We start from the raw sequence: 12,781 nt of genomic DNA on the forward strand, positions 1-12,781 counted from the left end.
CAAGTTAAGTTAAAATGTCAACAAGTGTAACTAATGGATATTTTGAACCTCATAGTTCAGTTCAGAGGGCCACTAGTGCATCAAAAAGCTCACTTGTTTGGATCTTGGTGCTACTAGTGCGGCGCCTGGCGTTACTTGTAAGGCTTTTGTTGGAACTACAGTAGTTTGTCAAAAGTACCACTAGTGGCTGGAAAAGAGTGACTAATGAAAGCTTTTTTTTTTACAAATAGTGAGACAAAATGCTGAACTAGTGCAACCAAATGTCCAACCATTGCTGACAAAGACCGAATGTCTGATGTCTGATATCAAAGATATGGAGTAAATTCTCAAATGGCTTTCCATAAACCACTACCAGTGGAGTCACATGTCCTCCGTGGCTGATGACCTCTGTTTTGCAACTCTTAAAGTGATCTCTTTTAGAATATGACCTTCGACTTGTGTGGCCTACATTTATGTGTGTACATTTATGTACATATTTACAAATGCATTACATCAGAATAATTAAGCAATACACGCATGTAATTGGATGAATAACCTGCAGCCATTAAAATCAGTATATAATATCAGAGACAGTAGAGAAACTGTATAGAGGATCTTTGGTAATATCGAATGAAATGCACCTATCATGGGAAGATTTTTATAGGGAGGCCCTCATATCATAGCAGCCAATCAAATCTCATGCAAAGATAAGCAATTCATACGATGGTCCAATCAGCAAAGGAATTTCATATCTTAAGGGCGGGCCCTAGTTCAAATGCAACCAATCAATGACATTTTCTCGCGACAAACAAGGAAGCCAATTATATTATGGGTGATGAATAAAATGTAAACGTGTCAGATGCCAGTTCAACATTTTATAGTATGCGCTGGTGTTTCCTGGTCTGTATTTGATTCTCCATGCAGCGGGACTGTACATAAAGTCTGATTCAATACGAGGGTGATACAGTCGAGGCAGTCCCCCCGTATCCGCCCTTCTCCTGTCTCTCCGCCCTTGGAGGCATTTCAAAAAACTGCAAACAAGTTGGACGTAGGTAGCAACGGTAGAGCCGGAAATCGGTGTTCATTCATACTACAAATAAGAGTTCAAAAGATCACAGTCGCACAGGTAAGATTTATAAATAATTACAACTGTATTCTGCAATGTTAATTTACTGAATATGTCAACCCGTGCAAAATATATGTTAATTAATTTGATACTTTATTTGAACGAGAAATCCGATTGCTGTCAGCTTTATTTTGAAACGGAAGTCGTGTCTTGTCTTGTAGGTGGCACTGGGGACGCTTGTATAAAGCTCGGCTGGGCTGCTCCGTAGTGATTCCATTATCATCCCCATCTAACTGGACTGCCAGCGCCGTATTGTCTCCTAGAGACACTAGCAGGTAACCTAGCGATATAAAATAATTTCCTTATTTTAGTTAAAACTCGTATTTGACTCAGAAGCAGTATGCTAGGTTTTTGTGTTTCTGCAGCTGTCGTTGTTAACTGCGTTGTTAGGCCTGGCTGTGTTGGCGCGGATGGAAGATTAGCTTATAGCCTTGTTTCTAAGCAGCTAACGGCGGCTACCGGCCGCTAGCAAACAATATGGTCTCGCTGTGGACATTTTCTGGATATAATAAGTTTATACCACACATGCCAACAACACAGACGTTTGTTGACAACGTAAGCTGCTTGTATTTTTTGCTGAAGTGGAGCTAACCAAAGGGAGCGGGGTAACGTGCACGTAGCAACTGTAATTGTTGTTGCTAAGTTAGCTAGTTAATGGCGTTCATCTGACTAGTATCTATCGACAGCTAGTTAGGATGCTGACCACTCCCTGTCTGAGCAAAGTAAAAATACTATAAATGACACTCAGGAAAATGGTTAGCTGATTGCACAGCTTGTAAACGGTTGCTAGCCCAATTGATTATGACTGGCTGCATTTGAGGTTGCAGTCTGAGTGCACGGAGGGTAGCTGTACGTGGACTCCAATTTTGAAGTATTTAGTCTAAATTCAGAGATACTTAAGGCCCTCGTGTGTTTATTCTTGTATGCAGGTCAAAATATATTTAATATTGCTTTTACGTTACTGGCATATTTGTGAAACACAATGTATAATTGTGGTTACAGCGGGGTGATGCATCTGTCTTATGTGTGATATGTTGTCTTCTGTGATTGTAATGATAGTGAAATTTACGTTAATCTTTATCGTTCTAAAAGGTTTCATTACAGTTAAATATTTATGAACTAGACTGTGTCAGAGTGGAGTGAACATTAATTACTGCTGCTTGTTTGGCCATTATATCCACATGATGAGTTTTCCTAGCTTGTGTTACCCACTATTAGTTTAAATTGTGGACGTAAACAACAGTAACCTGCTTGAGCAAAACATCATCACTCTGTCAACATCCACGTTTTTTGTCAAAATTATTGAAATATTTGATTCAGCAGCTTTTATAGTTTCAGGATTTTGTTCCTACACACATTCCAACTTCACATTTAACATTGGTTAAAGAGGTACTCCTGAGGTTTGTTTATATGAGAACTTTTAAGGTTGTTGCAAGTGAGCCATGGTGGCTGACCATAAAGAGCTTTTCTTAAACTGTATTGTTTTCAAATGACTCTGCTTGATGGTTTAAGTGCATGCAGAACCTTCCATGTTCCCAAGTGTGTGTGTGCACCTGTGCTATGAACAACCAAAGTCGTGTTGAATTAGCAATTTTCTTTTAATGGAATTTGGTGATCCTTCTATGCAGAGCTCTGCTACAAGTTTTGGTGTCACACATTTTAAGGATTCTATTGTGGATCAATATGCCCCATAGTATTTAGAAGAAATGTCTAATGTCTTCTTCAGCCTGTTTACTAGGCTGGGTTGGATCAATATGAAATATGAACCTATAGCCACTCCCTGAATTTGCATTAGACAGTCACATGCTTGTGCTTTCAATTGGAAGTAAGTACATGTAAGTAAGTGAATGATACATACTGCAACTGCGGGAATGACTATACACGAGTTGGAGTCTCTTTTATGGCCAAAAACGGACAAAGTATCTTTGTTAAAGCATATGACATGTTAATGGGAAGATTTTGCTTAGTTGGATCAGGGTAATACAGATTACTGTTTTGTTCAGACCTATCAATGTCCTGAGGCTGAAGCTTTTATTAAGTTTTTACTTATTGGCTGAGCTATCAGCTGTAGTCTTAATGTATTTAGTCAGTTTTTCGCACTACAGTCAAAAGCTTGTAAAATTATTCAAATATGATTTGGAACCAAACTGATATCCAGTGAGGCTGATATTATTGGCTCTGTACCAGGTTATCTGTAGTGTAAAAGAAATTTCAAACTGGTTTGATATTGAACCAAAAACTGGATGGGACCAGTATACCAAATTCTACCACTAGGTATCCCACTTCACTCAGCAGACGCTCCCGAGTGGAACACAGTGACACTGAGGGAGCCCGTGAATAATAGTGTAGCAACTCCAGTCCACTTGGTGAAGGGAATGCATCTCTAGGGCGGTTCACTAACCGCCAATACTGAACTTTGATCTCCTTCATGTTGCTGGCTTTGGCTCGGCAGTAAATTGCACTGTCTAACACTAGTGGCTCTGTTTGTCAATTTATAAACAAACATAATATTTAGTTAATCACATTGCTATATTACTTCTTACTAATGCAATAGAGTGCCACAGTGATGACATATTTCTGTAGGCCAACCCAGATGTTAGCATCACCCTGGTTCCCTCAACAAAAAGCCAATGGGATTTTTTAAAAACGTGAAAATGTCTTTAGCTTGTGTTAATTAAAGTAGACCATATTTTAGCCATCTAACTAAAAAACCCATAGACTTCAGGATGACTTAAGGCCAGCGCTTCACCCCAACCCCCCCCCCCCCCCCCCCCCCCCCCAATATTTGAATATTTATTTATCTTTTTTGTCACTTCCAATTTATTATATTTTTTATATTTCCTTATTCTCAAGTAATGGTGCTGGCCTCAAAAATCCATTATTGGTTGGATAGTAGAAATCCCTTTATGTACACTGGCAAGAAGAAAAAAAAAGTGAATCCTTTGGCATTACCTTGATTTTATGTTTAAATTTATCCTAAAATATGGTCAGATCTTCATCCAAGTTACAATTATAAACAAACAATCTATTTTTGTAATAACACACAAACCATTGTATTGTTCTTGTTCATATAAAAAATGTCATTCAAACATTCACAGTGTAGGCTGGAAAAATGATCTGAACTCTTCAGCTAATGGCATTAACAAAAGATAATAGGAATCAGGAGTCCAGTCAGTGAAACAAAATTGGAGTAGTGGGTTAGAGCTACTTTGACTCATTAAAAAAACAAAAAACAAACAAACACTGAAACAATTTCAAGCTTGCTATTCACAAGAAACATCTGCTGATGGGAATCAGGCCTCGATGTCATAATTATGATTAGATAATCATCAGTTCACAGTTATACAAGCTGTTTATAAATGGAGGTAATTTCATACTGTGGCTATTCTCATTAGAAGTAGGTGTCCAAAGATGACTCCAAAGGCACAATATGGAATGATCAGTAACATAACAAAAAAACAGCTACATGCTTAAAGGAAACATTGGAGATTGTTAACTTCTCTGTTTATGAGTTGACCAAACACAAATCATGGTGCATGGAGCATGGTGTCCATAGCAGGACACCACAGCCGCTTCTCTCTCAAGAAAACCCCAAAACATCCGTGTGCCTAAAGTTTGTCAAAGAGCAGCTTGACTCTCCACAACACTACTGAGAAATGTTTTCTGGATTGATGAAACTAAAGTTGAATTGTTTTGGAAGACCATGCAGCACTATGTATGTGTAAAAAGGGCTCTGCATGCCAACATGAGAGCATCAACCCAAAGTTGAAGCAGGGTGGAGGGAGCATCATGATTTGGGGATGTGCTTCCTCTGAGACTGGACATCATTGAGGGGAAAATGAATTCTTAAGTTTATCCAGGTGTCTTACAGTATAATTTCAGGGTGACTCTCCATCTGCTGAAACTCCTGAACATTGAGCAGGTCTGATCAGCAGCTACTGGAAGAGCTGGTTTGAGGTTATTGCTGCCAAAGGAGGTTTGACCAGTTATTAAATCCAAGGGTTCACTTACTGTTCCCATCAGCACTCTGAATGTTAATAGGTGTGTTAAATAAAGACACAAAAGATTATAAATGTTTGTTATATTAGCTTAGGGATAACTAATACAATATGGAAAATGTATAATTGTCTACATTTGTGACATAGATGAAGATCAGATCACATTTTATGACCAATCAATGCAGAAAACGAAGTCATTTCTAAGGGTTTACATATTTATTCTTGTTGCTGTCTGTTTACATCAACAAAACAAATCACTCATGTTCTACTTTTTTCTTTTGGTAAAAGTTTAAAAACCATTGATCTAGATTACATACTGTAGATAGATGAATAATATTTTTTTTATATATATATATATATATATACCGAGTTGGATCCCCTTTTGCCTTCAGAACTGCCTTGATTCTTTGTGGCATAGATTCACTAAGGTGCTGGAAACATTCCTCAGAGGTTTTGGTCCATATTTACATGATAGCATCATGCAGTTGCTGCAGATTTGTCGGCTGCAGATCCATGATGCGAATCTCCCGTTCCACCACATCCCATCTCAGTTTGAACTTCAGCAGATCGTCTTGACCATGTCTACATGTCTAAATGCTTTGAGTTGCGTCCATGTGATTAGCCTATTAGATATTTGCATTAACGAGCAGTTGAACAGGTGTGCCTAATAATGTAGCCTGTGAGTGTATATCTGCTGTGTATAAAGTTGTACCTTTTGGTGATTTGTATGTGTTTTTTGTTTTATCTCAACAAAACATTAGATATTGGTGTGTAATTTGGTTATGTGCAGTCCTTGACTGTCCCCAGCAGATGTGTGAGTGAAGAGGGCTGCAGCTGAAAAAACAAATTTAATTAAATTTATTTATTTATTTATTTTTTTTTTTTTGAAAGTGTTCCACTCACACTTATTTATCCCTTTAACAGTAAACTAGTCACAGTTAAGATGAAATGCACTGAATGTCATTTTGTGTCATTAATGCTGTTGTTGTTGTTTTCCAGTTGAGTACCTTTGGGGAAGCCCACCCCTCGAGTGGCCATCATGGGGGACGATAGCGAGTGGATGAAGCTTCCCATCGACCAGAAATGTGAACACAAGGTAACTGATTCATTAACTCAGTTTTCTTAAGATTTCTTTTAAGTCAGATAATGATAGGAAATGTTACTGAGTCCTCCAAAGAAAACGTGTATGCCCTGCTGATGATGCATAGTGTTTCCTTTTGTGGCCTTTTGTATAAATTTTGGACCAGCTAATGGTTCCTACCCATCGGTTCGTATTTACTGTAGCTCATACTTGAACTATACTCAGATTCACAGTTCAACTAACACAGGCACAGCTGCCACTGATTAACTTTGTTACAGACTTGCTTACCTTGTTTAATTGGATCTTATCCCCAAAAGGCTTTTAGTTTGGGATTAAACTAATACACAAATCCAATCCAAATCTTACTAGCGTCCTGTAGACCAATCAAGCATTACATCAATCTTAATATACTATACTGTAAGCAGTTAAATGGGAAACAATACAATGCCAGTTATTAGTTATAGTGTTTGGTTGTACCTTTCCCAAACTTTGTCTCCAAAACAATGGGTTTCAAGTAGGCTCCAGACTGGCTCTTGTTAGGCTGCTTTTATGCAGCACAGTAGCATGTTAACTTCTGCCTGGATTTTTGAGGCTGGTTATATTCTACATTTTCCTCGTTGTTTAATAATGCTACGAAAATACAGAACAAGAATGAATAGTTTCTACTATTAAGTATTGTCTGTGTATAAAACCCTGATATCTCTTAATCCTCCCGTTCGAGTGTTGTCCAAAAACTATTCAAGACGCACTGTTGCACTGGGAGTAATGTTCCTTCATTTCAATTTTGATTCATAGACTGTGCTGCTGCCAGAAATGTGCTGTTTCCAGTTTATTAGGTCCATCTGGCTAAAACTAATACAGCAACCTGAAACAAATCCTGCCTTCATGAATGTTGTAATTAGAGCTGAGATGTTTAGTTGATTGATCGATTTACTTAATCAACAGAAAATTAAATGGCAGCTGCTTTGATAATGTTTTAGTTATTTTCTTCCTACAAAAATGCCAAGCGCTGGGTTGTAGCTTCTCAGATGTTAAGTTAGAAGCTTTTCTTTGTCATACATGACATCTTGGGAGTTTTGGACAGATGTTCAGATGAAAAAGGCAATTTAGATATGTAACCTTGGCTTCTGGGAAATTATAATAGGAATTGTTGCAGCATATTGTATACAAAACAATTGAGTCATTTCAAAAATAACTGGAAGACTAATTGATGATGAAAATAATTGCAGCACTTAATGTTCTTTTTTGTTTAAATTGTTTTAGACAATACACTGTAAGACGTGTTTCTAATATTTAGTCTACCCAGTTTACATCAGAGGATAGATGAATTAATAAAAACACCTCAGCATAAACAGGCTTCTGTAATAAAAATGAGCACCAACATTTTGTTGGTGTTTATCTTTTCACTTTTATTTGTTGATGGTCACAAAAACGTCAAATAATAGACTTACCATTTGAATATTATTTGAGGAATGTATATAAATCTTATAAGGAATATCGAGCTGCAAAGTGAGAGGAGCTGTTTAGATGCCCCTGGAAGCACAAGCTCATTTTTCCATAGACAATATTGGAGCACATCTGTCACTTGGGATTGACATTAAACTGTCCTGGTTTAATCATTACAACACAATATACGAAGCTGTTACTTTATTGGGTACATGTAGCTAAAACTAATGCTTGAAATAAATCCTAACTTCATTAGATGGCAGTAATTTTAGCTAGTACCTTGTCAACCGACAACTGACTATTGACAACTCTGTTAGAAAATATCTGGATCATTTATTAAAAAGTTGAAGGCACGAACCTGTGTACATAAAGAGTTGACGGAAAAGTTAACCAGGACTCCCATGTTGCATTTCAGCAAAAAACCTCCAATCACCAAGCTTGAAAATTCTGATGTTCAATCAAAGCAGCTTGTTTCAGTGAATGAAATACCATTATAAGTTTCTATATAAGTATAGAAATAATTATTTTGGCAAATTAAAAAACACTCCCTGCAGGTATTGATTCTACCCTTCTTGAGCATGTGAGCCAGATAGTTAATTTTAGACTTCACAACCAAATATGAATCATTGTTGAAGTGGAACCAGAGCAAGACTAACAAGCTAAACTGAGATGTACTGAGTAGAGCCTGACCAGTTTGATTAGTCTGTACGTGATCACACACCACTACTTAAACCTTAACTGTGATTAATACTGGCTTTGAAGTGTTTAAAATAGATGGGAAAATGTAAGCCATTGTAGTTCTGCTGATAACAGTGGATGTGAACGGTTCTGCTTTTTCCTGCATATGACCCCGGATAAACTGTTTCTCTCTAACCAAATGGGTTTTTATAAATTCCAGTTGATGATTGTGTTTCTTTCTGTTCCTCATACATTTCTCTGTGACTTGTGCTCTTCTTCAGGTGTGGAAAGCCCGTCTGAATGGATATGAGGAGGCTCTGAAGTTGTTTCAGAGGATAGAAGATGAGAAGAGTCCAGAGTGGGGGAAGTACCTCGGACTGATAAAGAAATTTGTCACAGATTCTAATGCTGTGGCTCAGCTTAAAGGCCTGGAGGCTGCCCTGGCCTTCATTGAGAACGCCCATGTAGCTGGCAAGTAAGTAACAAAAATTTAATCTGCAGACTTGTTACAAAGCCTGGAATTAGCAGAGATTCAGACGGAGAACAGCCCAAGGAAGGGGGCTGAATTGGTCAATCAAATACAGTTTGGTTAGAGTAAGTTCAAACACCAGAGCCCTGCACAACAATTTGTAATGCTCGCAGATGGATGTCTGGAGAGGTAAACAGAATGCTGTTTATGTTAAAGGGTCATCTACCAAAGATTGTGTCCTTGCGTGCATTTGATTGGTCAAGCAGCATTACATCAGCATTGCCAGATGACTTTGCAGTTTTGACAAAGCACTCAGTGTTAGCACCCCTTTTGCACTTCTTTCATGCAGGGTTAAAGGTGGTTGAAAAAGGCCTTATTATTGAAATGACTTTAAAGGAGAAAATGTTAATCAAAAATGTTTCCACTGTCTTTTGAAACTCATTGTAGAGCTGTCCTCTGTGTTTACCAGCACAATAATGTGATGACTGGCTGGTTGTTATTTATGGTGAGAGGCTTGGCAGCTGATCTTGATAATACTGTATGCATCAGATCTGGTTGGTGTGTTGCCAGTGAAGCAGGCTCTCAGTACACCAGGTGCATTTTTTTTTTGGGGGGGGGGGGGTGGATGTTCTCTGTTCACTGAATAAATGATCAAAAAGAAGAACTGGGTGGTGACCAGTGAAGTCAGTGGTTAGGTGACTGGATGTTAGAGGAATGTGGTTTTTACAATGTTGAGAGTAGAAGGATAAAGAAAACACACAGGGCTTGGACTGTCTCTGAGGGAAGAGCCCAGGTGCTCACAGCTGCACTGATGACACAACCCACCATTCACTTGCTAAACAAAAGATCTTTTTCATCACAACTATAGACATTTATGATGCCAGGGTAATGGAACTTGTAAACCTACATTAAATGTAGCTATTATTTCTTACCATTGTCCAGTGAAAATGTCCACTGTGAGGAAGGTCTATGAGAACAATGAGCCAGTCTCAGCAGTAATCCTGTAGTTGTTACAATCCTGCTGAGCCACCAACCAATAAGGTACTCAGTCCAGTTTGATTCCAGATGTACTGCAGGAGTTTGGCCACTGTCTTGTCCAGAAACAATAGAGGCAGAAAATAATAATCTTTTTTTTTTGTTGTTTTTCCTCAATACTATTGTCAAAGTCATTTTTGGTGTGGTTGTTATCATTAGGAGTTTTATTAGTTTTTCCATTTGCCCGTGTTTATCTGCTTTAGCCATGCTGCGCAAAGTCGCACTGACGTATGTTTCCTCTACAGCCTCATAACCGAGGATAATGGAAGCACTGAACCCCAGCAAAAAGTGCTGCTGTGGTCCTGCTAGGCAGGAGGGCTGATGCAGTCACCCCCTGCTGGTCTCTTCCTCTGTCCTCGGTGGCTTAACTGACTGGAGAAAAATGGCTCTTTGTAGTCTGTCTGTGTTCAGCTCTCAGCATGTTTGTAGCTTCTACCTGAATCTCCGTTATTGTAGTTTAGCTTCACTCCTGTGTTGCTTTTTGTACTTTCAGATATCAGCCTTATTTTACTTTTTGTGGTCATTTTCAGCTGTATCAGAGCTGTGTTACTGCTTATACAGATTAGGCTTTGCTGCTGATTCACACCAACAGCTTTCCACTGGCCAACTGAGGGGATGCTTTTATTGTGAAAAAGGTATAGGAAATGTGCTTGTCACAAAATTGGCAGAGTTTAATTAGTGGTATATATAAATTACTTGACCTTGCTGTGCAGTGCAGTGGACAATCACTTGCACTTACACTAGCAGTGTGACTTTATTTTGTATTTGTTTTTTATTTTAAGTAACTCCACTTGCAAAGACTCAGAACTCAATTAGTTTGAGAAAATCCATCATATTCAATGTTGTTTTGCTTTTGTGTTGCCAAAGTTCAGCAGTTACATGTGTAGATGAATTTGACAAATCTGAACTACATTACTCTGAAACAACGTAAATCTGACAAAGATGTTCACTGCAATGAATTAACTGTATCCAAGTTTCTACTCTTTACAAAATGATTTTCACTCCGAATGTAAATGAATGACACCAGTGCTTGCCTGGTATGGTTGTCAGTGATATGAAGTAAACATAACAATCAATAAAAATCAGATTAAATCCAGATGTATCTGTGTATGCTGACCTTTAAAAGTCCATGCAAGTCAACCTTTATAAGACAGTGTCCAAAAGTATATCCAGTGTGCTCTGACATGTGTTTGTGTCTATACCCTTTGTTTCAGGACGACAGGTGAGGTGGTGTCGGGTGTGGTGACCAAAGTGTTTAACCAGCCAAAGGCTCGGGCCAAGGAGCTGGGCACAGACATCTGTCTAATGTACATGGAGATAGAGAAGGCTGAGGTGGTTCAGGATGAGCTTCTAAAAGGACTTGACAACAAGAACCCCAAGATAGTGGTGGCCTGCATTGAGACACTCAGGAAGGCTCTGAGGTGAGTGACGCTCTCCTGGGTTAGAATGACTACACTAAGAAACCAGTAATGATGACGCATTGCTTTTGCTTTTTTCTTGTCAACTCAGGGAGAGGTAGCCAACTAGCCAGACAACAATGAGGCAAAAACAAACTAAATTGGAGCTAGATGCTAGATCAGTGGCTTTTGACTGCCGTTTATGAGGACACGTTTGAGTATTACCGGTAATTAAATTTTTCTTCCATCAATATGGTTTGTAAAAAAATATAATACTAAAGTTAAAATTTGATGGACTATTTATTAAAAAAAAAAAATATGCAGATGACATTTTATAATACTTAATTAACCCCTCAGTATTCCTTATGTCAGTCTGTAATGAACAAATATGGTAAAGTGTCTACTCTATCAACTGGTCCAAGATACTTGCAACTTTTGACCAATCCCAACTGAGGTTGAATGTAACCACAATGTTGCCATAATGACTTAACACACCAGCAACTGAACACCAAATTTTTTATTTAATCACTGCTGGATAATGAGCATTGAAGTTAAAATAATATCAATGTATTCTGGAATATTTGGCTTTGTTAGATCTATCTCTTCAGAATTTATGTAGTTTGAATTTCACGTGAAATTTTTCAATAGTCCATTTCAAGTTATATTTATTTGATTAATTCTAAAATTTACACAACATTAATATTCGCATTAAATAAGCTCAATTCAAATACAGAAAAGTCAAAAAGTCTATTCCACATAAATTCAAATGCTGAAATTCAAGATATGGAATTCAGTTCTGAACATCTGAGACACAGAGGAGGAGCAATTAAACCACACATGGTCTCGCTTTCATTTCTATGAAAGCTGCTCACTGGGCACTGAGAAGCACTCGCCTCATTCCAAAGACGTCTGGAACCGCAGAGCACTGGAGTCCTTCTCCAGTCAAGTTGGCTAAAAGCTGCATGTGCTGAGCAAGCTATCTTCCTATTGGCTTCTCTCACACATTAATGGGATAAAATGATAGTCATAAAGCTCTTCTTGACTTTGCAAGCACCTCAAATTTAGCTTTTGATCAATAGGTGTGTGAATTTCCTCTGAATTTGAGAGTTGCATATATACTAGAAATAAAGTTTGTGAAATTACACAACTTGAAATTGACTTTTGAGCATTTCACAAAAGTTATTTTAGTGAAATAAATAAATTCAATATTTAAGGTTCAACACCAAGTTTTTAGTAGTGATTTACATTTCAAAATTTGGTGTTGAGATGTTGATATAATAGATATTATTATTATTATGGCAATGATTAACTTCCATATATTCCAAATATCTACAAGTACATTTCATTTAAATCCAAACAACACATTCAAACTTAATTTCTAACTTTTTTTCTTTTCTTTTTCTTTTTTTAACTGCAAAACATTAAAGATGGGTTTGAGCGATCGAGCACACTAATATAATCTAACATGGATATTAATACATACATACATACATGCATGTAATGGATAATATTGCATATAAAAGTATAATACTGATAAAATGTGTCAGTGGCACAGTTGTGTCCTCCTGGTGA

General features: G+C 37.7%; 1 protein-coding gene across 7 annotated transcripts in view; it reads left to right on the forward strand.

The window, feature by feature from the left end:
- Positions 1-1,266: 1,266 nt before the first annotated feature.
- Positions 1,267-12,781, forward strand: part of ckap5 (cytoskeleton associated protein 5) — a 42,068-nt gene continuing 30,553 nt past the window's right edge. For all 7 annotated transcript variants that reach the window (XM_056387069.1, XM_056387072.1, XM_056387071.1 and 4 more), the window contains exons 1-4: positions 1,267-1,380; positions 6,103-6,199; positions 8,590-8,783; positions 11,027-11,233. In XM_056387069.1, the coding sequence (XP_056243044.1) occupies positions 6,143-6,199; positions 8,590-8,783; positions 11,027-11,233 (458 nt within the window). In that variant the 5' untranslated portion in view covers positions 1,267-1,380; positions 6,103-6,142. The remainder of the gene's footprint in view (positions 1,381-6,102; positions 6,200-8,589; positions 8,784-11,026; positions 11,234-12,781) is intronic.

The sequence above is a fragment of the Seriola aureovittata genome, chromosome 10 (assembly GCF_021018895.1).
Source record: "Seriola aureovittata isolate HTS-2021-v1 ecotype China chromosome 10, ASM2101889v1, whole genome shotgun sequence".
Lineage (NCBI taxonomy): Eukaryota > Metazoa > Chordata > Actinopteri > Carangiformes > Carangidae > Seriola > Seriola aureovittata.